This window comes from Canis lupus, chromosome 6 (assembly GCF_048164855.1).
Source record: "Canis lupus baileyi chromosome 6, mCanLup2.hap1, whole genome shotgun sequence".
Classification (NCBI taxonomy): Eukaryota; Metazoa; Chordata; class Mammalia; order Carnivora; family Canidae; genus Canis; species Canis lupus.
Genome location: NC_132843.1, coordinates 8,327,002 through 8,353,774, shown reverse-complemented (window position 1 = coordinate 8,353,774; position 26,773 = coordinate 8,327,002). Strand labels below are relative to the sequence as shown.

Here is a 26,773-nt window from a genome sequence, read left to right as displayed (position 1 = left end):
GTAAAGGCTCATAGTCCTATGTCACTAAATGGAAGAAGCAGACTATAGCCGTGTGAGTGCTGGATATTGTTATTCTGCAGTTGTGAGATACAAGAACCCAACTCATACTAGTTTAAGCAGCAAAATAAGTGGTAGTATGTACTTCAGACATGCCTCAGAATAGAGTCAAATGATGCTGTCTGGAAGTCTCCAACATCTTTGCTTCTCCTTGGCTTCAAGATAGATCACACAAATTTTGAGGTAGTAAGATGGCTGCTTGCAGCTGCAGGGGGCGCACTATCCTTTCAGGAAAAGAAAAAAATTCTTATGAAGATCTGGCAGGGGTCCCATGGAAGTGGCCCAGCTTTGGTCAGATACCCACTCCTGCACCCAGACCTGAGGTATGCGGCAAGCACTGAGGCAGGGGGTGCTGAGTGTGCTCAATCCAATGCATGTGGCCAAAGGACAGCATCCGTGTTAGACACTCAGGGTGCTCCTCCAAAGAAAGGGATAAGGAAGAAATATAGACCAATATAATACATAGGCTCATGGCTGTCAGGTGACAGCAGAGATCAGAAATGGCCCCTCCCTCAACACAAGTCTTATTACTACAACCATGGTTTCTTTTAGCCTTATACTCTGTTTTTTAAGCCATCCTGACGTGGCTGCATCACACAACTCCATGGGCACAAGTTACACAGCATCCTCTTCTCTAGTTTTGAGGCCCATTGACACTGCTCTCTGACGACTTTCTAGTCCTCCCACTTTTTTTGAGGAAGGCACAGCCAGGTAGCAGACGGATAGTTTCATTTTACATCTGCAGGTAAAAAAACTGAGGATTAAGTGGAAGGAGGCTCCTTGTTCAGTAAGTAGTTGTTTAAGCCTACCTTGTCCCAGGATCTGTACTAAGTGTGCTAGTTGCCTTCTGATAAACCAACCAGAAGAGACTGACCTGGAGTGCCAGTGCTATGAGTCAAGGCTTCCTCTTCAGGGACATGCCAGTATTCCGGCCTGTGATGCCAAGGCATTTGGGCTTTCTGTGACTTTTTTGAGCTGGGTAATAATGAGTAATAAGTAGGTACACCACTAATGTTTCAACTGACAGACATCGGTTTCCTTCAGTCTATCTGCTCAGTGTCAGTGCATGGCCCTGTTCACCGTCATGACCCTTTCTGTAGAAATATTTAGTCTTTGAAGTGTATTGAATTATCTTCTTTGGTTGACTAATAGTGGTGGCTAAAATTTATGGAATTTTCCTGAAACCACAAATTGGCATTTATTGCTAATAAAGTAGAAGGTAGAATAACAGTTTCTTGAAAGCATCACATAATAAAAGGAATATATGTGCATTGAGTGTTACGTACACTGTGATTTTATAAGTTTTCCTTTCTAAATCTGGGCCACCAACTGTGTATGGTAGGTATTACCATCTCATTTTACAGAGGAGAAAAATCAGATCTCAGATTAAGTAAAGGCTCATAGTCCTATAGCACTAAATGTAAGAAACAGTTTATTCATGTCTGCTTCAAACTCTGCCTTCCTTCTACCAGTCCCATTTTAACCACCATTTCACAAACGTACTTTAAAATTATACTTTCAGGGGCACCTGGGTGGCTCAGTGGTTGAGCGTGTGCCTTCGGCCCAGGGTGTAGTCCCAGGGTCCTGGGATCTAGTGCCACATTGGGGTCCCCACAGGGAGCCTGCTTCTCCCTCTCCCTGTGTCTCTGCCTCTCTCTGTGTATCTCATGAATGAATGAATGAATGAATAAATAAATAGATAAATAAAATCTTTAAAAAATAAAATAAAATTATGCTTTCAGTTATACTTCTAGACCCAGGCGACTCAGGTTAGGTCACGTAAGTCTTATTGAATGTAATCTGAGCTATGTTTGAGAACTGATGAGGCAATATGGATTTGAAGCCTCCTGTTATCATCACAAAATCACAGGCCCATTTGATTTGTGAACCTCAGGAAATATTTTAGGGTCACATCTAGGCAAAACTGCAGGGTGGGCAAGTGTGTTCCTTCTCATGGTGTCACTTCTTCACTTCACTCTGTGTAATACCCCTTCCCTTCCTGGCTCTTGGTATCTTTACCTCCATGATTTGACTGTGCCTCTTAGCTGGTCCTTTCAGGCCAGATGTTCCTCCCTGAGGCTTCACCAAACCTTGCTGTAGTAAACACTGATTATTTGTTGGTGTCTCAGAATCTACTCCTGCTGCCTAAATGCACTCAAATGTCAATTAAGGGACTGTCCTCCAACATGGTATATGGTCTTGGGGCCTGGCTTACCATTATAGAAGTCTTACCATTACAGAAGGCAAGGGAGTTGCTAAAGGCCACATCAGCCAGACTGTTTCTTTTACCACCCAGTGACCATCTAATGGAAGATAAGCATGCAACCTAAGCACAGCCAATTTGATGCAATGTTATGGTATTCTATGTCCTAAGAAGAATGAAGCAAGGATGGGAAATAAGTTGAAATTGGTTAATTTTATAAGAAACACCCTGGCAAGACTGTATTCTGGCAAGATTGTGTTCTCATTTCTGTCTCAAACCTTGTTCTCTAGCTTTGACCTTCCATCATGTGATAGTCTCACGACCTTTCTAAAACATTGTTCCTTGTTTCAGAGTCAGAAATGTTTTTGTGGTTTGCAGCCATAATAAACCTTCCTCCTTGATAGCTCTGCATGCCATATTGCTTCCCAGGCATCTCACAGTCCTGTTCCCCTCCTCCTCTATTCAGTGGAAACCTGATGTGCTTATTTCAACACTTTCCAAGTCAGGTGGTCTGTACAGCCTGGGGTGACTGTAAATAAACCAGGTAACTGATCTGTAATACTGACCTAGTGACAGAGGAGATTGATGGGGTCCTTTCCTCAGCTTCCTCACTGAGGCATTAAGCTAAACTTCTTAACAGCTATTTAAAATCCATCTTGAGCTTTTTCTTAGCATTCTCTTTGGGGCATAGCATCTGGCCATTTACAATGGGCTTTCTTCTTCCCCAGGCTCCCATGTACATTCTTTTCCAAAGGAGGTTGGGAAACGCAGGAGATGTATGTCAGAAGAGGTGAATGAGACCTGGTTGTGCAGAGCCCAGAGGGACCATCTAAAAGCACAAGAGGATCCCAGTACTACCTTATTTGAAACCTATAGTGGATTTCCCATCTGAACTCCAGGATAAAGTTTAAACTCTTCGCATGGCATTCAGATCCAACTCCCCGCCGCCACCCCCCCCCCCCCCCCCCAATCCTCCTGTGCCTGGCCTCTGTCTCTGGCTTCATCTCAAGCATTCTCTCCTTTATGCCTTCTTGTCCAGCAGAGCTAAACTAAAGGTGCTTCCCTGTATGTGCCACATTGTTTATTTCCTTTGTGCCTTTTTTTTTTTTCAGCCTCTTGTCTTTGGAATACCCTTCTCATCACCCCCAACTGCCCACACCTACTCCTGAACTCCTGAACTGGCCAATTGTTACTCATCTTTTAAGACTCATCTCTAGCAATACCTCCTCTGGGAAGTTCTTTGATGACCCCCTACTTCAACACTTACTCCTCCCTCTTGCAGAGACCGTGCTTTCAAATTCATAATTCTTTTAATGTTCCTGGTGCTTACCAATGTAGGTTCAAATTATGGGCATACCTCTCAGGATGGATGGAGGGATGGATGAATAAATAAAACCCTTGTATAATTGCAAAGTAGAGCACTGCAGAAAGTATTCCATAATATAAGTCTTTTTATACCAGAGCTTCATGTCTGTGGCTTCTCTGTTTTCTTCCTCTCCACTCTGCCTGGGTGTGTTGGTAGTGATTTATTTCCAATCAATAATGATTCAATTTCTTTGTACAAGTCAGTTAAGTCACTTGACTGACTCAGTTATGTCCATCACATAAATAACACGAGTCTCAACCTGGCTGAGAGACTCTTGTGGTGACCAAGTCTGCTTAACCCAATTACCAATTGATCATAGAGCATGGAATAAATACTAAAGAAAAATAAGACCTGACACATCTTTAAAAATAGATACTAAGAAAGTAATAGGAAAATCAGAGTAGTCTAAAAATTCTGTCATAATAGCACTCAGAAAATAAATTTATATAATTTAGCTAGTTCTAATAAGTTTTGAGAAATATTTCAGAATAGCAATTTAAGATTTATCAGCTGATCCAATGATAGAGGGTTTACACATTACCTTTCTAAATACTCTTAAAATACCTGTTTCATTAAAGTATTTCTTTTTTATATAAATGAAATTTTGCATTTATTCGCCTTAATTTGACCCAATCTTTTTAGAGAATGTTGGGGAAGTGGGAATGCATATAAAGTGGAATTTTGACAGAATTAACATGTTCCCCTAGGTAGGAGAGAACTGTGCCTTCATTTCCTGCAAGATAGGACCAGTGACTATGTAACTTTGAACTTTTTTTGCTAAGGGAATGGCAGTCAGCAGCTACAGAGACTCGTGCAGCTGTAGCTGTTTTCCTGTTCTGGTCTTAAGTGATTATTCTAGTAGCAGTTTTGCCAGATAAGCAGCCAAGGCCACAAGAGGCACTTTTCTTTTGTCCATGTTGAAGTTTTGCATAAATGTTCTGTTTTCTTGTCTCTCCTGGTAGGATTGAAGATGTTGGACTATCATCATATTTCGTATTACGTACTATAGTGTCACTGACACTCAAGGGCCAGAGTTTGTAAGGCTTTTCCAGGTGAGTCATTATGTGAGTTGAGACTGACTCTTCTTTTAGTAAAGATTATGAAATGCCTTTGGAATTCGTAAGATCAAGTTGTTTACTCTTGAGTATTGAACTCAACGATGCTTCTAGAAGGGCTGAGGTAGAGGACAGGTGACGAGGATAGTAAAAAAAGAGAAGGGAACCAACATTTCTTGAGCATTTAAGATTGCTTAGCACTATGTTTGATGTTTTAAAGATGCTTCCTCATTGTATCTTCCCATCAACTGTCAGAGAAGATTCTCCAATCAATTTCAATTAGGAAATAGAAATATAGGGAAATTAAGGTAATACAAACAGTAAGTAGCAAATTCATAATTTAATTTTAACTCTGTCCCTCTTTGGTCTACCATTCTGCTTCCTTGGTTTCATTGGAAAGTGAAGAGTCTTTGTGCACCTGGAGTTCACATATGATAGTATTATCAAATTTCTTATATATGTGTATTAACTGACAAATTTACAAGGCAGTACAAAATACTGAATTAACCTTCAACACATTCTGAGGGCAGTTAATGAACTGTTCTTATGCATAAAGAAATTATGAACTATCTTACTATTGTACATGGAAAATGCATGTAATTCTCTCTTCATTTATTACTGTTTTCATTGTTATTATTATATGCTAGTGATAGCTATCCTCCAAAATCCTAAATAGGTTTGTGGAAAGCTGCCACACAAAAAATAAATCTGATGACCCATTTTATTCCCATATAAAGGATGTATTTTGAATCTCAGCAAATCTTTTATGAAAGAGAAATATAGGGGCACCTGGGTGGCTCAGTTGGTTAACGGTCCAACTCTTGATTTCAGCTCAGGTCTGGATTTCAGGGTCATGAGATCAGAGCCCTGTGTTGGGCTCTGCACTCAGCAGAGAGTCTGCTTGAAATTCTCTCTCCCTCTACCCCTCGCCCTGCTTGCATTCACACACATTCTTTCATGTGCATCTCACTATCTCTCAAATAAGTCTTGGGAGGGAGAGAGAAGTATAATACCTGAGAGCTTGGATGCAGGGAGCCAGACTTCTGGGTTTGAATGCCAGCTTTGCCATTTCTTAGCTAGGGTGACCTTGGACAAGTTAATGCAGTCCGTTTCTTCAACTGTAAAATGAAGATGCTAACAGTAAATACTTCAAAAAGCAACTGTGAGCATTTCATGAATTGAGGTTCTGATACCTAGAATAGAACCAGGCCCATGTTAAGTACTCAATAAATACGGGCTATTTTGCTTCATCTATGTGTGAAGAAACAGGTCTGCAATTCAGTGATTTGCTTGGGTCCTGTGTTCTGTTGGCAGGGTTGGTGCTGACACCCAGGTGTCCTGTTCTTGGTCCAGTGCTGGGTGCTGCAGTGGCATACATAGCAGTATGCAAGGAAAGTAGAATTTTCTCTTAACCATTATTCCAAATGCCAGTGCTATTTCTGTGCTCCGAATGTCCGCTGTCCACTGTAGGAGCAGTTTATCAACCCAATTCCCAGATGGAGAATCTTTTTCCAGCGTCCCTGGTTACCCTGCTGCTGAGCCAGCCGTCACAGTCTTGTGCTGTGAACCCCTAGCCCAGTGGTTCCCAGAATGCCAAAAATGTTAACAGACTCTACCAGGTCCACAATCCCATATCTATAATTCCCAAATCCCCAAAGCTCTCTAATCTGAAAGCTTTTTCATGAATCATATGACTATAAAACTTGTTCAGATCTGAACTTATCTAGTGATAAATCACCTGAGCTGACAGGAGACTATTTATCGTTTTTATTTATCCCTCCTGGTATGTGTATTTGTATAGTTCACTACAGACATACTAATGTTTTTGCTTATGGGATACTGCCCCAGATATCAGTGGGGGCATCTATCAGTCAGGGTCTTGGCAGGAAGAGATGGGGGCACTCAGCACAAGTGAATGAGGAGAGTTTAGTAAAGAGATTGTCTGGAAGACTGTGGGTGGATGGAGGACCAACAAGGATGGTACAGGAGGGACAAAGGGGGGGATTAGTTGGTGCACCAAGAGCTGTGAGTACCCCTGGGTTTGAAGGGCTAGGTAGAGGTAGCATTATTGGAATCTGGAGAGAGCAGCATGGGAGGGGGCTGCCTACAGGACCTAAAGCCTTAGGTGGAAGGAGCCAGCTGGTAGCAAATCAAAAGAGAAATCTGAGAAATATATACCCAAGCTGGCTTTTCCCCTTTCCTATAGATGTCCTGCTGGTACCTTTCTTTGGTGGCACCCTACCTGAAACCAGAGGCAAGAGGGCTCAGAGATATAGACCAGAAGGTGAGCCACTGGGGCCCCACACAGAGTAGTGAAGGTGGCAAGGGGATCTGGAGGGCAAGAGAAAAATGTCCTGCACAGCGTATTCTATAATACCCAGTATGTGCACTCTACCATCCCTCTGAAACCAAAAAACTCAAGAATGGTTAGAGTTATATTTTATTAAGTCAACAGCATATGCCTACATTAAAAAATATTAATACATACATGTGAAACTTTTTTCTTTAGTTTGCAGTTATCATTGACAGTGCCATACAGACTTATGAATCATTTATAATAATTCATTGGCTACCCTGAAAGATTAGAACTACTGCACTTAAGAGTACTATTTCTTTCATTCATTGATTCATATGTTCATTGATTTTACAAATGTTCTTTGTTGCTTGTCTACTCTGCAAAAACACTGGGCTCTGTAGTATAAAGACAAAAATACGACACTAGCCCTTCTAGTAGCTTGCAATGTAGTAAAGGACACTAATTTGTTGGAAAATAATAATACAATCCTGGGTTAGCAGATAGTTTCATCTCAAAGCTACCTTGCTGTAGGAGGAGGCTCTGTTTTGAGAAGGGTTTCTTGACCACATGTGGGCTCAGTGGAAAAAAACACTGTGATCTAATAGCTGTGTGTGCAGTGGACACAGTGTGTACAGTTTTGGCTGACTATGCTTTGACTGGGTGGCCAAGTGAGATAGTTCTTATAATAGAAGCAAGGGGGGGAGGCTTTGAATTAGAAACAACCTGAGAAGGCTTCATGGGGGAGAGGTAGAAGGTTTTTAAGGATTTCTAGACAGGAAAATGACAGGAGCAAAGGCAAAATAAGAGGGCAGGATGGGCTGGTATGAGAGGGTCACAGGGTCTCAGGAGTAAAAAAAAGTAATGGGTGGTCAAAGTAGATTAGAGCACCTATCCTAGAAGTTTGGACTTTATTTTATAGCAAGTGGATTACAACAGGGGTTTTGAGAAGGGGAGGAACTATGTTTTAGGAGAATCATTCTACCAGCACTTTGAAGAGGGGAAGGATTTAAGAGGAAGGTGTTTGAAAGTCATCTTTGTCAAAGAAGGATGGCCAACACCTAGGCAAGGAATGGTGACATGAGAACAAAAACCCAGCATTGGGAATAGGAGGAATGGTTGGAAGCCATAGTGACTCCAGGGCCTCTAAAATATGAATGTACAAGAGAGAGGGCTGGGCTGCTGAAGCTGGCATTAGGGAGCACCACCGTAGTTTTGGACATCTTGAGGCAGAGTTATGGCTAAAAATATTCACAAGAAAATATCCTGCAAGTATTTCAAATTCTGAATCTGTAGTTCAGAGAAAAAAAATGTTAAGGAGACAAATTCCATGCCCAGAAAAAGTTTCACTACTGTAATCCTTATGGTAATTCCAAAATGCAAAAAGCTATAAAAATTACATGTTTAAAAAAGTTTAGTAGCAAAACTGATTTAATGACAAACCTGATCTGAATAAATGTGAGATTATTAATAGGCTTTGTTTATTCCATTTACAGTCAATTCTTTCTACTTAGGAAATAATAAGTTTGAATAAGGGTACCGTCCCAAATTACTGGAAGGAGAATATTTTGTATTAAATGGTGCCTGTACCAAATTACCTTTTAAAAATTTTAAATTTTTATTTATTTATGATAGTCACAGAGAGAGAGAGAGGCAGAGACACAGGCAGAGGGAGAAGCAGGCTCCATGCACTGGGAGCCGACATGGGATTCGATCCTGGGTCTCCAGGATCGTGCCCTGGACCAAAGGCAGGCGCCAAACCACTGCGCCACCCAGGGATTCCCCCTTTTAAAAATTTTTTAAAAAATGATATTTAAATTCTGAAACTTGTCTGGCCTCAAAGTTTTATTTATTTTTAAAGATTTTATTTATTTTAGAGAGAGAGCATGAGTGGGAAAGGCAGAGAGAATCTCAAGCAAACCCTCTGCTGAGTGCAAAGCCCAGCATTGGGCTCAGTCCCATGACCCCCAAGATCAGGACTGATATATTTTGAAGAAGGAAGCATTCTTTGTATATGCCTTTTTCATGCGCTGATGTTTGATAAATTTTTAATTCACAAAATTGGGATGCAAATGATACCTACCTCATAGAGTTGTTTAAAGAGCTAAAGAACAGGAGCCAACACATAAAGGGTATTTTAGTAAATGTTAGTCATTCTAACCCCTTTAATCAACAAAATATTTTCTAAGAAGCATTTTGGGTTTTTTTTGTTTGTTTGTTTGTTTTGTTTTTTTGTTTTTTTGCTTGTCCAACCTTTGAAAACAAATGTCTCTCTTCTGGATAATGTGAAGAAAGTAGCAGAGAGGACCAACATTTCTGGAGAACCTAGCATGTATGCTTTTACCCCATGAGAAGATTACTGTTTTTCCCATTTCACAGGTGCAGAAACAGATTATGAGAAATTATATACCTAGCATGACCTAGTATAGTAAGTACTCGGGTAAGGGGTAAACTAACTTCTCTTTTCCCTTCCTTGTAGCTCCCAGGGGAGTGTGAGAGACAACAGGTAAAACACTCTGTCTGGGTGTAAAAGATGAAGTCATTGTGGGCCTCTAGCATCTTCTGGTTCCCTTTTTAAATGGTTAAAAGAATGTCGTCTTTCCATTTGTGCTGTTAGTTTTATATATGTAAAGACATATTTCAGACTCCAAATGATTGAAAATCGTTTCTGATTAATACCTGCCTCCCTGCCACACATTTCTCTAAATAAAGACATCTGGATAAAACATGCATTTGGCCCAGAATAATCAAGTCTAATTTTCAGACAAGTTGAAAGCAGTATCTTAATTTGATCAGGATTGGTAGGAGGAAAGGGATGTCAGGTGTGGTAAGAGGCTGGTTGCTGCGGTGGCGTTGAGGGTGAGGGAGGGAGGTTTTCTGCTTGCTGGGTGAGTTACCTGCCCAAAAGGAAATCAAGTTTATTGTAATTTGACCAAGTACACAGCAACATAATCTGGTTCTTCAATTTTTGATGTGGATGCTTTAAATGAGAGGGTGTCACATTTTCTTCCTTTCCCCAGACCACACATTGTAGACCTGGCCCCTCTCCTTCTCAGCCCAGGCTCCCAAGGCAAGATTTCTTTCTTTCTTCGGTGTCTTGCTGCCAGGCAGGAAATGTTACTAGCTGTGGGATAAGCCTCCCTCATTTGGGTGTGTATGTGTGTGTGTGTGTGGGGGGGGGGGTTGGGGGAGAGATGAGAAAAGGAAAAGAAAAAGAAAAACAAAGCAAGAAAAATCCCTAGAGCAGCTAGCCTGAACCCCGAAGGATCACAGCGGGTTTGCAGTTTCCTAGAAACAGGGATACCCCCCATCCCCCTGCCCCCGACTCTTGCGGCCCCCCCCAACCCGCGTACTCCCCGCCCCCGCCCCCACCCCCACCCCCAGCGGGGCTTGTGGGCGTGTCTTTAAGTCCCTGCTAATAGGGCTGCCCCGCGGGCGGGGCTGGCTTCCCCGGGCGCCCCTGACAGCCGCGGGAGCGCGCCCCTAGGAGCTGGACGGGCCGTACCGCCCGGCTGGTGCCCGGGTCCCGGTGCGCTGGTCCATGCTGGTGCCTGCCTTTGTTCTCGGGCCGGAGCGGGGACATGCGCGGCTGAGGATGGAAGTGGAGGACTCGGGCGGCGTGGTGCTGACCGCCTACCACTCGTACGCTCGCTCCCAGCCGTCCAGCTCCGAGCCACGCTGCGCGCCCAGGGCCACCGCCAGCCACCCGGGCAGCAGGTACCCAGAGCCGCTCCACAGGGAGCAGAGGTTTCCCGAGCTTGGGCTTTATCTCGCAGCTGTGTTTCCTGCCAGGGCCTAAGAGCACCATCACTTGATGTTGTTTCAAGTTTTGGTGGACTGGATGAGTGAGCCTGCTGTTCTTTGTATTGTCCTTGATTGCAAGTCTCAGCTGGTAGTGGCTAAAGTCCTTGGCTAGCAGAGGTTAGCAGTGGAGTCCTGTTCTTGATATAACTTGATGGTAAAGAGGCACATGCCTCATCTCTGCCAAATTCACCTATTGACATATTTGGAGAATTTAAAAAAAAAATGGAAATGAGACAAGCAGAAAAAGAAAAAAAATAAAATACATTATCCTAAATCCTCGAATATTATCGAGGGTTTCTTTAGTAACTGCATGCCATCTAAGCTAAAATATAGCTGGAGAGATTCCCTAAAAGTAAATCTGAGTAGACTTTTAAAAACAATCTTATTTCTAGATTTTAAAAACTGTTCAACTATATAAATACATTGGTATCGTTACTTTATTATTGCTAATGTTTACTCAATGCTGTAAATGCTATTATAATTTATTTCTTTTGGGTCAACAAAGGTCTATAACCATTTCATTATGTGTATTTTTAGATTTAATATAGCAAGGATTTATATTAAATTACTCTATTAATGTTCATCTGTTTGATGCAAGATCAAGGCCAATGTGACTTCCATTAACTAAACAAAAATGTTAGAGTCTTAGGAAATTTCCCTGCTCAGACAATAATAAGTGAGATAGTTTGATCTGACTCAGAGTTTGGGGAAGTTTTGCTTGTTTAAATGTGGCTATTTATCTACTATGGATCCACTGATGAATGTGGTTTTTTTTTTTTTTTTCCAAGTGGGAAGTTTGAGTGTTGATTTACTTTTTTGCATCAAGTTTATTTTTGTTTACTTTTTCTCTTTTTCTTTTTAGTTATGTGATAATGATTACTTCTCTCTCCTAATTGATTTGTGAGGCTTTCAACAGATTGTGATTTTATTTCAAGGAATATCCTTTTGGCTTGTATCCATGGGAAGAATAAACTACATTGGCATGAGATCTATGTTAGGCTCAGCTAACAAAGACAATATTGTTTCTTCCAAAAGAGCAGGTTGAGTGAAATCTTATTTTTATATAAAGACAGTGAGAAAGTAACATTTTTCTTCTAGCCTTAGGATCGATCACATTGTCTTAACGGCTACTTGAAGATATACACTTGAATTTGTCTTCAGGGTGTTTTCTTTTCTAAACATAATCCTTGATTATAATTACTCAGATTATGAGTAACTAAATAGATATAAGTGAGTTCATGAGAAGCAGGGATCTGGTTTGTGCATTTTTAGATGGTCCTAGTATAACTATCCTGTCACTAACTCCCAGCAGCTGTCTAAGAGTAATAGCTAGATTGTGCCATTTGGGCCTTCTAAAACTATATCCGTTTCCAAAGCAAACTGGAGAAGTTCCATTAACTAAACATGTGGTCTTGTGGAATGATAATGCATGAGAGCAGAAGAGTTGTGTGCCATTGTTAGTGTTTTATCATATGGTTGCCAGTGAGATTTGTGTTGCTCCAAGTTTGCATTTTTGGTGACTGCGTGCATCCTTTCTATAGGAACCTTTGTACCACTCTAAACTCTCTGATGCAGGAGATAATTGACCCTGTCCCCTGCAACTAAATCTTGAGAGAATAGCTTAATTCCTTGGCTCCCAGTAACAACAATCAAAAAGAAGTTCCTGTATTTACAAGGAGCCGGAGGACACCATCAATCATGAGTCTGATAACAGAAATAATCAGGACCCAGTTATTAACCTTTGACTCACTAACTACTGATCAATACTTCCTTTCAAGCCAAGGAGCAAGATCGTATTGTTCTACTTATGAAGAAAGCACTCTCTCTTTCAAGAATACCATTTCCTTTAAATTGCTTACATATGTGTAACATATTTGTGGAGGAGTGACCAGTATGGCACTAGGAAGCATGGACTATTGTATCATCATTCTTGAGCTCTGAGTTAGCAAAGTTTCGATTCAAAGCAAACTGTCTCCTTATTTTCCAAGCCTCCACTCCATCTGACTTTATGTGCTTTTGGTTTTTTGGGCTGATTTTTCCCACTAAAGTATAATCTCAGTCTCTATCTCTTCCTTCATTATTCTGTTTTGTTCACTGTTCTAATTCCAAGTGCCTAGAGCAGTGTCTGGCACATTTTGGTAGCTCAGTAAATACCTAATGAATAAATGAATGAATTCCTACCAAGGTTATAAAATGGCCAAGATAAGTTGGCAGGATTTTAAACAGCTGAAGTCAATCTCTTTGTACTTACATTTGCCAGCCACACATTAGGCATTAGGAGTACAAAGATAAATAAAACAAAGTCCCTGCCTTGAGAATGTGGCCCTTTACCTTTCAGACCAATAGGATTTTTAGAAAAAGCTTGGAATAAGTGGGAACATTCTGAAACACGAGGCTTCAGATATCAATCTGGACTGCCAGCTTCTCATTTAAAGAAATAATAATAAAGGAATAAAGAATCCAGCAACTCAGGCCTCTGCTCTGTCTGCCAGCACTGGCTAAAGCTGAGTAATGGCTGCTCCGTTACATGCCTCCCCCGATAACTCTTCAACACTGAAGCTGGGTGGCCTTTGTATTTTCTTTAGGGACTGCTTGTTTTATTAGAATAAGTAGCCAGTATGGAGTATACTTGCCAGTTCTCAGGCTTGGGGTCAGGCTCCCAGACTCCATTCATCACATGTACCATTTATTACCTTGTGGTCTTGGGTAACCTGCTTCAGCTGCTTAAGAATAGAGCGAAGCATCCAGTAATTGTTAGATGTGTTATTACGGTTACCATTTTTTAATCCCAGTTGTTGATGTAAAGAGGAGGGTAAAACATTTTTGGTACCTATCCCCAAAGTATATTCATGGAGGAAAAAGACTTGAGTACTAAGTATTTGTTGGAGGAGGGAAAGTCATTCTTTATTTCACAATCTGTCTTTATATTCTGTTTATAAAGGATAAAAGAGAATGAAGGATTGTAAATTTTCAGTTCTGTTAAGTGCTTGGGACTGTCTTTACAATCATGTGATTTTTAAAGAGGCTTAGCTTCTAGACCCAAAATCCAGAGTGGAAAATATTGACATACATAAGAAATAATTTCACTTAACAAAATGAAAGGTAGCTGAAGATAAAGCTGGGTGTCTTGTTTTTCAAAGATTTTCTAAGCTGTATATAAGAAATATATATAATATTCTTTGGTGAGTATATAGTATAAAATGACCATGAGTATTTCTGATGTTTATTTCATTATATTATAAACTTCCTAGGAGAGAACAAATATAGAAGAAGAAGAGAACCAGGGGCAGCCCCGGTGGCTCAGGGTTTAGCGCTGCCTTCAGCCTATGGCCTGATCCTGGGGACCCGGGATTGAGTCCTGCATCGGGCTCCTTGCATGGAGCCTGCTTCTCCCTCTGCCTGTGTCTCTGCCTCTCTCTCCCTCTCTCTCTGTCTCTCATGAGTAAATAAATAAAATCTTAAAAAAAAAAAAAAAAAAAAGAAGAGAACCAGCTCTTCCTCAAAAACAAATAAAGGAGCTAACCAAGGTTATCCTAGGAATTCTAATTCTGCAGAAATGTTAAAATCTTTGTTTTGTAGCATAACTGTTCATAGTAATGTGAATGATTTGATTAAAATAGAATTAATGATAATTAGAAAATAAATATTTTATTTTGTGGAAAAAATAAATTTAGCAACCCTTAGTGCCATATTAACATCTTCCTGGATGGAAATTAATTAAAAACACATTTATTTCAAGATGCCAACTCTCGTTCAATTAAGTACTTATAAGGTCTTTGTGAGCTTCTGGACATATACATGGGTACATTAAAATATGGGGCGGATACTTTTGAAATGCTTTTTCTAGAGGATTCAGAAATAGTAATGGATATAGAATTCTTACGAGAGGATAAGATATTTATGGGTCATTTTTAATGTTATGGTTAAAACCATAGTTGGTGTCTCTGGTTTCTTTTTACAGTGGGGCCCCTGCTGAGCGTAGGTGCCTCTGTATGTGAAGCTGTTGGAAAACATCTGGCACATTTCCTTTGATCATGTCATTTGGCTAAACATTTGGCCAGTTGCTCTGTCCATTTTTAACCTGCTCAGTTATCCCTGATCATTAATCCTTAACATATCCACAAAAATTCAGGGAACTTAGGGTGTTGTAGATTCATATTCATGAGGATACAAGTAATATTTTTTTACTTGTTTATTTTGCAATAATATTAGACTTCTGGAAAATTTGCAGAAGTAGTTCAGAGTACTTCATGTAACCTTCACCCAGTTTCCCCTAATGTCAACTTGTGCATAACCCAAGTTCCATGATCAGAACTGAAAAATTAGCACTGATGTAGTACACTTAACTATATAGGCTTTATAACCTGATTTCATCAGCTTTTCTGCCAGCATTAGAATTCTTCTGTTGTAGAATTGAATTTGGGATACCACATTGAATTTAGTTTTGCCTTCCAAACCTCCAGTCTCTGACAGTCTGTCCTTATCTCTTATGGCACTTTTTGAGTACTGATTGCTTGTTTTATAGGAAGTTCTTCAATTTGGATTGGTGCGATAATTTTTTTTCTTTCTTTCTTTCTTTCTTTCTTTCTTTCTTTCTTTCTTTCTTTCTTTCTTTCTTTCTCTTTCTTTCTTTCTTTCTTTCTTTCTTTCTTTCTTTCTTTCTTTCTTTCTTTCTTTCTTTTTTATTATTCATGAGAGACACACAGAGAGAGGCAGAGACACAGGCAGAGGGAGAAGCAGGCTCCCTGTGGGGAGCGCAATGCGGGGGACTTGATCCCAGGATACGGGGATAACGCCCTGGGCCAAAGGCAGATGCTCAGCCACTGAGCCACCCAGCTGCCCTGTGGTGTGTTATATTCTCATGATTAGATAGAAATTATGCATTCTGGGTAAGACTTCCACAGAATAATGTTGGGCCCTTCTCAAGTGCATCATATTAGGGGGTACATGATGGCAGTCTATCTACTAATGTCGACGTTGGCTCTCATCACCCGGTTAAAATGGTGCCTGCTGGGTTTCTGTACTGGTAAACTATATTTTTCTCTATGTAATTAATAAGTACCTTAGGGGAGATGTTTTGTGATTATGAAATATCTCCTGTTTTTTTTTTTTTTTTTTAAAGATTTTATTTATTCATAGAGACACAGAGAGAGAATGAGAGGCAGAGACACAGGGAGAGGGAGAAGCAGGCTCCATGCAGGGAGCCCGATGTGGGACTCGATCCAGGGTTTTCAGGATCACGCCCCGGGCTGCAGGCGGCACTAAACCGCTGCGCCACCGGGGCTGCCCTGTTTTTTTTCTCAAACTCCCCTCTACCGATTTTTTTCTCAATTCTGTACTGATGTATTTTCCATTCTATAAAGTCCACATTCAGTATTCTTTCTGTATTGTTTTTATCTCTTTCGGCTTTAAAAAATCAACCAAGTATAATAAATAGTTCAGCTTTATCTGGTCTGAGTTCATGAAACTTATTTCCTAATTTTCAGAGTTTCATAATCTTTTCAGGAGCAAAATTTTGTGATAGTCTTCCGTGGAAAATAATCAGAAGGCTTCTAAATTAAATTCTATGTTAAGAGAGGATAGTTGTTAAATCCCACTTGAAATTACTGAGGCTGGGATGCCTGGGTGGCTCAGCAATTGAGCGTCTGCCTTCAGCCCAGGGTGTGATCCCAGGATCTGAGATTGAGTCCCCCATCAGGCTCCTTGCAGGGAACCTGCTTCTCCCTCTGCCTCTGTCTCTGCCTCTCTTTCTCTCTGTGTCTCTCATGATTAAATAAATAAAATCTTAAAAAAAAAAAAAACTGAGGCTGTTTTCTTAGAACCATGTTAATACGTAATGGAAACATTTTTCTCTTACCAGTGTTCCTGAGATGTTACTTGAACCTATGCAGATGTTTCATACCTAAAATAAATATTTAATTTACATATAATTAAAATTTCTTCTTATTTGGTCCTCAAACCAAACTATTTGGTTTCTGAAGTAATTCCTATTCTCTTTTTTCTCAGTCTGTAGTCTCTACGTATCAGTTCCAGCAAAGAATAAAAGTAAAATGTTATGAAGTAGAGCAAAGGAAGGGAATAAAATATTCTCAGAAGAAAATTTTGGAAATAAAGTTTATCCATTTAACGGATAGATTTTGTTTTAAGCTTCTTTGGAAAAAAATATAAGGTTAGGCATACCCTTAACCAGGACAGAAATGCACCTTTAAAAAACAAAGATTTTATTAATTTTCTCTAAAGAGAGAGAGCATATATGCACATGAGCAGGGGGAGGGGCAAAGAGAGAGGGGGAAGCAGACTCCCTGCCTAGTTGGGAGCCTGATGTAGGACCTGTTCACAGGACCCCGACACCATAACCTGAGCCGGAGGCTGAAACACCCAGGTGTCCCAGAAATGCACCTTTTCTTAATGACTGTCATCATTAAGACAGTATGATTTACAGTGCTATAGTAAAGGCACCTATTGAGATGTGTAAGTTTGCTTGCCTTCATAGTAAATAGTGTACATTGGTATATTGTTCTTTTTCTTATATAACTTAAATATTTATTGTTTTTTTCCCCTGATTTCCAAGCACTACATTGGTATATTGTTCTTTTTCTTATATAACTTAAATATTTATTGTTTTTTTCCCCTGATTTCCAAGCAGCCTTGAAAACCTTTAGCAGTACTATTGTTCTAATGTTGTTATTCTTAATGTGCTTTGTAATTTACTTTTCATTAGATAATTGAGATTGTTAGAACTGTGTAAAGAAAATGCCATTCAACGGACTAAACTGTATATACTCTAACACAAGGTTTTGATAGCATTTATTTCAGTTTCTTTGAGCGTTTATTGGTTTGCTTGTTTGCTTTCAGTTTCTTGCTGTGTTCTGGTTACTTGAGTTAGTAGTTTTGTATAATGTGTCATTCTTCATCACATGAAATTTCATGTTCTCATTTCTTTGTGATTACTAGAGGATGCATTTCAGAACCAAACAGTAATGTACCCAAAAGCTTCAAGTTGCTCTTTTCTAAAATGAGCACTAAAAAATTATTTCACTATATATTCATCTTAAGTATTTGGGGTTTATGACACATTCTTTTAGTATCAACTGTATATGTCACTCTTCAATAAATAAATATTATACATAAAACTGTCTGTTTGACAGGCATTAAGTGTTCAAGGGTAGAAGAACATACACTAAGTATCACTTAGAGAACAGCTGCTTTGTCTCATGTTACTCTTAAAAACTAAACCTATGCATTCCATTTCTGATCCCTTAGATTAATAGAAGATGACTACATACAGGCACGCAGTACAAAGGACAGGAAACTAAAGACAAAGTAGTATGTAGATTTTTTAAAATTATGAAGCACTTGAGACTTCTGTTTTAGTAATTCTGAGTTGTGGTGTCAATTATCTTATACATAAGAGACAGGTCTTTAGATTTTTTTTTAAGATTTTATTTATTTATTCATGAGAGACACAGAGAGAGGCAAAGACATGGGCAGAGGGAGAAGCGAGCTCCCTGTGGGGAGCCTGATGTGGGACTGAACCGCTGAGCCACCCGGGTGTCCCCACAGGTTTTTAGATCCATGTTAAATTTTGCGATTAGCCACAAAGTTTACTTTTGTGTATCTATAATGTATATAGAGAAAAGAATCCCTTTGAGGTTTCCTGTTCAGCATTCTTTTATGAAAATCTATTTGGAAAACATTGGTCAATCCATTTGTTTTTATACAAAGGTCTATCAGCATATTTATAGTTTTAGATCCATAGAGATATCTCACAGGTGCTTAGAAAAGTCAAACATCCAAAAATGACATTACAACTAATAATGATCTTCTTTTTGATCTCTTGACAGTTTTCCCTATCCTCATTATCATATCTAAAAAATCACACAAGTAACCAGTTAACAAGTCTGTGGGTTGGAACCAAACTCATATTTGGAGATGAAGAGCCAAACAAGAGAGAATAAATGTAGTCAGAAAAGTAAGGACTAAGTTTCTTTCCTGAAAAATTCCTTGACAGTAGCAGCCAGAGGGTTTTAACTTGTCATAATCATTATCCTATGATGTCATTTCTTTTTTTTTAAGATTTTATTTATTTATTCATAGACACAGAGAGAGAATGAGAAGCAGAGACACAGGCAGAGGGAGAAGCAGGCTCCATGCAGAGAGCCCGACGTGGGACTCGATCTAGGGTCTCCAGGATCACGCCCTGGGCTGCAGGCGGTGCTAAACCGCCGCGCCACCAAGGCTGCCCTCTTTTTTTTTTTTTTTTAACAGGACTATTTTTATTGAGAACTTACTTAGCTTAACATATATTATCATTTAATCCTTAAAACAGTCCTGTGACATAGGAAGAAAGTAAGGCACAGAGAAGTAGCCCAAGGTCACACAGAGAGGTAATGATAGAGCCAGAAGTCCCACTGAGCCCTTCCAAAACTTGTGCTTTTAACCTGTTGTTTAAATCTTGAAACATTATTTAATAAATTATGGATTTAGGGTCTTTCTGTCTCAATTTGGCTGTAGATTAATTGAAAGCAGGGTTAGTTATTACTTATTTTACATCCCTTAGCAAACTAGCAACTTTCACATAGTAGATGTTACAAATATTCAGTTTGATTTAATTTTTCCTTTTGTAATCATTTTTATTCTGTTTCAATGGAATAAGTATGCAGTGGGTTAAATATAAATGGATATAAATAGTTGAGAAATTTTGTTATCAGTTGAAGCAAGTGCAATATTAGGAATTTTTTCCCTTTAATTTATTAAAAAATTTTTTTTTAAGATTTTATTTATTCATGAGAGAGACAGAGAGAGACAGAGACACAGGCAGAGGGAGAAGAAGGCTCCTCGCAGGGAGCCCGAAGCAGGACTCGACCCTTGGACCCAGGATCACGCCCCAAACCAAGGCAGATGCTCAACCGCTGAGCCACCCAGGCATCCCTTCCTTTTAATTTAAAAGCTATGTCCTTGCCCTTCATGCAGTCTTAGGTAACAGTATTTTATTATTTTATTTTGTTTTAAGTTTTTCATTTATTTATTTATTTATTTAGAGCGCATGAGCATGAATGGGGTGAGGGGCAGAGGAAGAAGCGGCTCCCTGCTCTGATGTGGGTGGGGCTCGATTCAGAACCCTGGGATCATGACTGGGATCATGACCCAAGCTGAAGACAGATGCTCCACCAACTGAGCCACCCAGCTGCCCCATTAGGTAACAATATTTCAAAGTAGACAAAATGTGCTGAAGAAGTCATTTCAGTTTGACCAAGAAAGTGAGATCTAAGCAGTTAGTAACAGGAAATCTTCCTGTGCTTTTTTTGGGTCAAAAATTGGGAAGGACAATTGTTAATCCTTAAATTTGATGTTCTTAGTAACTAGCTCTTAGATTTTTTAGTTTTATTAATAACTTTCTTTGACTACTTAGATTTCTGTGTTTTAAAGATATTTTTCACTTCGTTCCTTGCAGTATGACTCACAACATAAAAATTCTTTTGTTTCTTCTCCCCACAGGCAAAGGGCCAATAAATTAATTTTTTAATTAAAAATTTTTTTAAAAATTTAGTATAGTTAACAGTGTTGTATTATTTTCAGGTGTATAATATAGTGATCCAACACATCCATACATCACCCAGTGCTCATCATAACAAGTGCACTCCTTAGTCTCCATCACCTGTTTCACCCATCCTCCCACCCACCTTATTCTGGTAATCATTTCTCTGGTTTGTTTATACTTCTTGGTTTGTCTCTTTTTCTTTGCTTTGCTTGTTTCTTAAATCCCACATATGAGTAAAATCATTTAGTATTTTTCTTTCTCTGACTTATTTCACTTAGCACTATACTCTCTAGCTCCATCCATGTCACTGCAGATGGCAAAATTTCATCCTTTTCATGGTTGAATAATATTCCATTATTTATCCATTCATCTATCCATGAATACTTGGGCTGCTTCCATAATTTGGCTATTATAAATAATACTGCTATAAACATAGGGGTGTATGCCTTCAAATCAGTGTTTTTGTATTCTTTGGGTAAATGCCCAGTAGTGCAATTATTAGATTGTAGGATAGTTGTATTTTTGGGGGTGAAGGGGCAGAGGGAGGAGGAGAGGGTATCCTAAGCAGGCTTCATGCTTAGCACTGAGTCCAGCGTAGAGCTTGATCTCACAACCCTGAGATCATGCATGACCTGAAATCAAGAGTTGGACACTAAATCCACTGAGCCATCCAGGTGCCCTGGTAGTTGTATTTTTAACCTTTTGAGGAACCTCCATGCTATTTTCCACAGTGGCTGCACCAGTTTGCATTCCTATCAACAGTACAGAAGACTTTCTTTTTCTCCACGTCTTTTCCAACACTTGTTTCTTATATTTTTTTTTATTTTAGCCATCCTGACAAGTATGAAGTAATATCTCATTGTGATTTTGATTTGTATTTCCCTGATTATGAGTGATGAGCATCTTTTCATGTATCTGTTGGCCATCTGGACGTCTTCTTTGGAGAAATGTCTGTCCATGTTTTCTGCACATTTTTAAATTGGATTATTTGTATTTTGGGTGATGAGTTGTGTAAGTTCTTTATATATTCTGGATACTACCCATGTATTGCATATATCATTTGCAAATATTTTCTCCCATTCTGTAAGTTGCCTTTTAGTTTTGTTGATTTTTTCCTTTACTGTGCAGAAGCTTTTTATTTTGATGTAGTCCTAATAGTTTATTTTTGCTTCTATTTCTCTTGTCTCAGGAGACATATCTAGAAAAATGTTGCTACAGTCGATGTCAGAGAAATTACTACCTGTGTTCTCTTCTAGGATTTATATGGTTTCTTATCTCACATTTAGATCTTTGATCCATTTTGAGTTAATTTTGTGATTTTAAGTCAAGCAAGGGACCAATCCAGGTCCTGGACCATACTTTTGTGAAGATCAGTTTTGTTCTAAATCTTGCTCAAAAATTTAGATACTATAAGATAGGTTGTGGCAATCCAGACCCCTGAGCCATGCCTGGTCTATATAGCCCTTATCCCTTAATGATCTTGAAGCCATGGATAATGCTGACCAAAATTGGGCTGCAAGGATTTTTATTTAGAAAATTAATCCAGGGTCCACTGTAGTCTAGGCTTGGGTCTTCTGGAGAGGTCAGAATTAGAATGGCCTCCAGGCTGTGTGCACTTGTGTTTATTTTGCAAGGTATTCATTTTGATAAACTTCAGATCTTTGGGCACTATGGAGATTGGACAGTCATTTTAGTTATATATAAACAGTGTGGTTTGGACTTCTCTGCTAACTGCTGTGTCTTTAGGAATCTCTTCTAACTATTCTTAACCAGCCAGGGAGTTTAGAGTGTGTTACAAATAAAAATGAAGCATCATGAAAGACTACTCATGAGTAAGGACTGCAAGGGACAATCTCTTTGGTACAATAGGAAAGCAAAGTATGGAAAAGTGTCTTGTTGCAAGAATAATCAACTTTTAGAGCCAGACTCAGAATTCATTCTGCTTATCCCTGGTCACCCACTCAGGCCCACAGCATGGTCTGATGTGTTCTGGGAGCAGTCAGGCAGCTGGCAAGGAAATTATAGCAGAGAGGGAAAACTGGCTCTCTCACTGGGAGACATTATGGGTATAGAAGTGGAGAAAAGGTGGCAACAATTATGAGAATGGCATTTCCTTAACTTCCTTTCAAACACGATTACAGCTACCCTACGTTATCTCACTAAGGTAACGTGGAGAGTCTTGAAAACACACTTGTGGCTTTTCATTGGAATCTTAAAGAAAAACATTTGCTGACCTCAATAGAGTAAGCAATTAAATGGGAAAAGAGCTGACTGTAAGTTTCCGCAGATTTTGTTTTGAAAAACAGAGGATGCCTGGCCTCTGTGATTTTTAACATACCACAACTTAACTTCTCTCCCTCCTCATTTATAAAGCTCAGTGATTATAAGGTCGACTTGGCAACTGTTTTTGTAAAGTCTAAATTGTGCTTAGTTGCAGAAAGCTCCATTCCAGAGGACCCCCACTTTCTGGTTGCTGGCAGCATGTAATTGGAAAAAGCAGGCCATGCTCTGCCTATTTAAAGCTGTGTCATCCTTTGTGGGGCAGTGAGTCAACACCAGCTAAAACAACATGAGTCAGTCACTGCTTAGAAGAAACCCGAATGAAGCTGATTTCTATTATACCAATATTAAACAAACATGATCCTTAGACTCTAAAATAGTTCTTATTGTGGGAGATTAAAAAAAAAATTAGCACTGATTTTCTTTAGAGTCCATGGAATGATTTTTTTAAAAGTGTCTTAAGAAGGAACTCTCTTCAGTTAACCAAATTTTAATCTGGTTTATTCTCGCTTCTGTTTCTTTCATTCTCCATCTTCAGTATGTTCATACCCAATTCATGTCATTCTTACTATTTTAATCTAGTTTCATAGCTATTGAATTAAAATCCATAAAGTTACAGCTGTAATCGTGTGACTGTTTGCTTATTCTGTTCTAGTATCTCCTAGAGTGTAGGAGTGTAAAAGATTTTTTAAGGAGGACCATAACTAGGGGTAGAGAAATAATTTTGAAGGCTAATGGGTTCTGGAGGAAAAGCAATGGAGTTGGTATGATTCTATGATTAAATGCATACTGGGGACCAGGGGAATGGGGAGAAAATTACCTGAGTTTCTGTTTTGGAGTGTTTTATTAACTGACATTGAGAATTCTTGTGGATGAGCAGATTGTGGATGGGGATATGAGCCTACCAAGTGAATCTTTGAGCTAAGTGTGTATGTCCAGCTGGTAGGTAGTTCTATAAGCTGGCAACTTGGGAGGGAGATCAAGGCTGAAAATTAATGGGAGACTTTCACATGCAGGAGAGCATTAAAACTTGGACTGCATTTGATCTGGAAGGAGAGAATATAGAGTGTTTATAAAGAAAGCAGTGAAACAAAGACAGAAACCTGGGAAGGGCAGAAACCAGATAGGGAAGAGCATTGGGATTAAGAGGCTGGGAGCCAGGGCGTTGTGTTAAGGTCAGAATGAGTGGACAGCCATATCAGGAATAGCTAGATGACCAATAATGTCAAGACTGAATCACCCCTTAGGCCTGTAGGGTGGATAACAATGAAGATTATGGCTAGAGTAGGTTTAATGAGTTTATAGAGGTGGAGGCCAGTTTGCTGCAGGTTAAAAAATGAGTGTGAGGTGAGGAAATAGAGGCAGCAAGTAGAACCTACTATAAAAACTTAGCTTATGGGAAGGTGCAGAGAGAAAAAATGGCAGACTGAAGAGGAGGAGCTCATAAAACTTACCCAAAAAAGCTAAAGATTTGGTCAAAGTCAAGAAAGAAACCTAGAATTCTAAAGTGCAGGACTCAAACACATTTGGTCCTACTTAAAATCCTTTGATAATAACATTTTTGTGTACCGCATAAAACTTTATCCCTAGCCCCACAGCAGTTATAAGCATTGTTAGTACAGGAACATTCTCTGTTTTCTTCATTGCTGAATCCTTAACTATCTTCCCCTTCCCTGTCAAAAGTCCTGGCAATCAGCAGAGTTTTAACAAATGGTTGCTGATTGAAAGTAGTAAAGGCTGAAATGTGGACATGTGACCTTGGGTTGGGGAGCTACCAGGGAAGTCTTCAAGAATCTGAGCATCACTGCTCTTGTGAAGCCTTCTTCCCTGGCTACTTCTCCCTCACACCAAGTTGGTCATGTCCATTTTTGTGACTTCTCTACCTCATACATTATTCTAGTATTGCACTTAACCCACAACTTCGTAGCAGTACTTCTATAGCTGACTTCTCTAAAGGCCAGGAGTTTGTTGATGCCTAGGGCCATACAGTCCTAGGCACTGTATATATGCTTATTGAGTAAATGAATCACTCATTCAGTAAATAATGATAATATCAAATATATGATGATATTTTCAGAATTCGCTATTATTTTTGAATTAGAAAAGTATTAGAAGTATTAGAAATCTTGGATTGGTATTCAGTTAGGGAATAGATGGTTCTGACCTTGCATGCTACCTGCTTTCTCAGAATCCACTAAATTAGTCTTTATTCATAGTTTAACATATGCTCTTGGTAATATGCTATGAAATGAATAATAAATAAAAATCAAAACTGGAGACAGTTGTAAATGAGTATACCTTGACACATAAAACTTATAAAAGGATAGTGAATAGAAGGTAAATACCCTCCATTGTTTTAAAAAGTAAATTTTGCTTAATGGTTATCTATCTCACTCATTAAAACTAGAAGAATTCAAATTCCAATTTTCATAATAAACATGAAGTTGAACAAACATCTGTTGAGCCTCTTGTGACATACACTGGTTTCTGGGAATACAAAAATGGTTAATAGTCTTTCAGTGAGAATAGAGGACTGTTTAACAGTTTATTTCAGCTGCCTCTGAAGTCCAGCTCCATGAGGACAGAAACACTGCCTCTAGCTCTGAATCCTCGCATTAGCCCACTGACCCAGTGTGGACACTCAATATTTGAGTGGTGAGAAAAATGTGTGGGGTGCTCCGGGAGAGCAGAGAAGGTGTAACTGCCACTTGGGGTTAGGTTGGTGAGAGTGATAGAGGGGTTAAGGAAAGCTTCCGGAGGAGTTGTTAACTAAATTAAGTCTCCAAGGAGGGGCACAAACTTCCAGTTATAAAATGAATAAGTTACAGAGATCAAAAAGTCCAGCACAGGAAATATACTCAAAGTATTGTAATAATGTTATATGGTGTCAATGTGCACTTATGCGATGAGCATTTCATAATGTATAGAATTGTTGAATCAGTGTTTTGTACACCTGCAACTAATACAGCACTGTATGTCAACTAAACTTCAATAAAAAAAAGAAAAAAAGAATGTGCACAAATCACCAGGAAGAATGAGAGCGGGAAGTGTCTTTGGTGGAAGAGCAGGTGGGAAGAAAGGGTATAGCAGTATGCAGCCACTTTTGGGTAAAGTGAGACTAGCCAGGGATATAGAGACCACTCCATGTGCACTTTGGGTGAACCAGGGAGGGTCAGGCTGAACTCAGCTTACATCTTTTCTTCATTTGGAAAACGAAGGGGTTTCACTGATGGGTTGACCTCCAGGGATTCTTTGAACATTAACATTCTGTTTTTCTCTCTTATTAAGTTGGAAATGAAGGTAATTGGATAATCCTAGATTTTTAACCAAAACATGGCTTTTAGACCTGTACTAATTGCATAACAACACCTTTCCTCTTCTCATTTAATTTTGCTTGTTTAGTTGATCTCTCTCTTTACTGTCTGTTCAGTAAACATGGATTGTTGTCCAGTGTTAGTGGCCTCAATTACTTTAAGTAGAATTTGGTTTATTTCCACCAAGCTACCCAAGCCAGGATATCAGCATATCAGTAAGATGTAAGCCTTTCTTTGAAAAATAGAGCATGTCTAGTAAGCAGAACTGATTTTTTGGTTGATCATAAATTGGTAGCCCAATTAATAGGAATGTTGGATATCATAAAGATGCCATAGAACTTTATTGAATTTTTTGTTCAAGTTTAAAGAGAGCATTTATTAGTAACTTACTTTGTGGAAAGATAAATTTTATCAATGTTCTATATACCAGATTTGATATTTCTAATTATATCGGTACAAAATTAGAATAAATTTAATAAAATCTGAATAAAGCAGACGTCCAAGAGGTGTGTGAGCATGTTGTATATTTTCCGTGGTTTTTATAGTCCAACAAACACAGACTTTAAAGAAAAAAAAATCTGATTTACTTGTTTCCTAATTTTCTGCTTTTGGGTTTTTTTTTTTTCTGGAGAACTAAGTCCCCTGACTGAGATATCTGATGACTTACTGCAAGAATGTATTTCTGAAGGAAATGGTATAGAGACTGGACAAGAATTTTCTCTTCCTCAAGGAAACCCCCCCTTTCTTTTCTTTCTCTTGTTACCTCACCCTTTTATCCATTACTATGGAGAGAAAATTATGTAATGACAGCGATCCTAAAAATCTTCAAAGTTTCTGAAGACGTATCCCCAAATTTTTAA

General features: G+C 39.1%; 1 protein-coding gene across 21 annotated transcripts in view; it reads left to right on the top strand.

The window, feature by feature from the left end:
• The window catches only part of ARHGAP28 (Rho GTPase activating protein 28), a 257,348-nt gene that overhangs the window by 41,337 nt on the left and 189,238 nt on the right, over positions 1-26,773 (top strand). For 11 of the 21 annotated variants that reach the window (XM_072828781.1, XM_072828774.1, XM_072828779.1 and 8 more), the window contains 3 exons: positions 4,589-4,678; positions 4,902-4,989; positions 6,888-6,965. Coding sequence is in view for 8 of the 21 variants with exons in the window: in XM_072828768.1 (XP_072684869.1) it covers positions 10,516-10,691 (176 nt within the window). In the remaining 13 variants the exon portion in view is untranslated. Of the gene's footprint in view, positions 1-4,588; positions 4,679-4,901; positions 5,002-6,887; positions 6,966-10,417; positions 10,692-26,773 lie in introns of those variants that run through there. The other 10 variants (XM_072828768.1, XM_072828766.1, XM_072828767.1 and 7 more) reach the window with 3 other exon arrangements.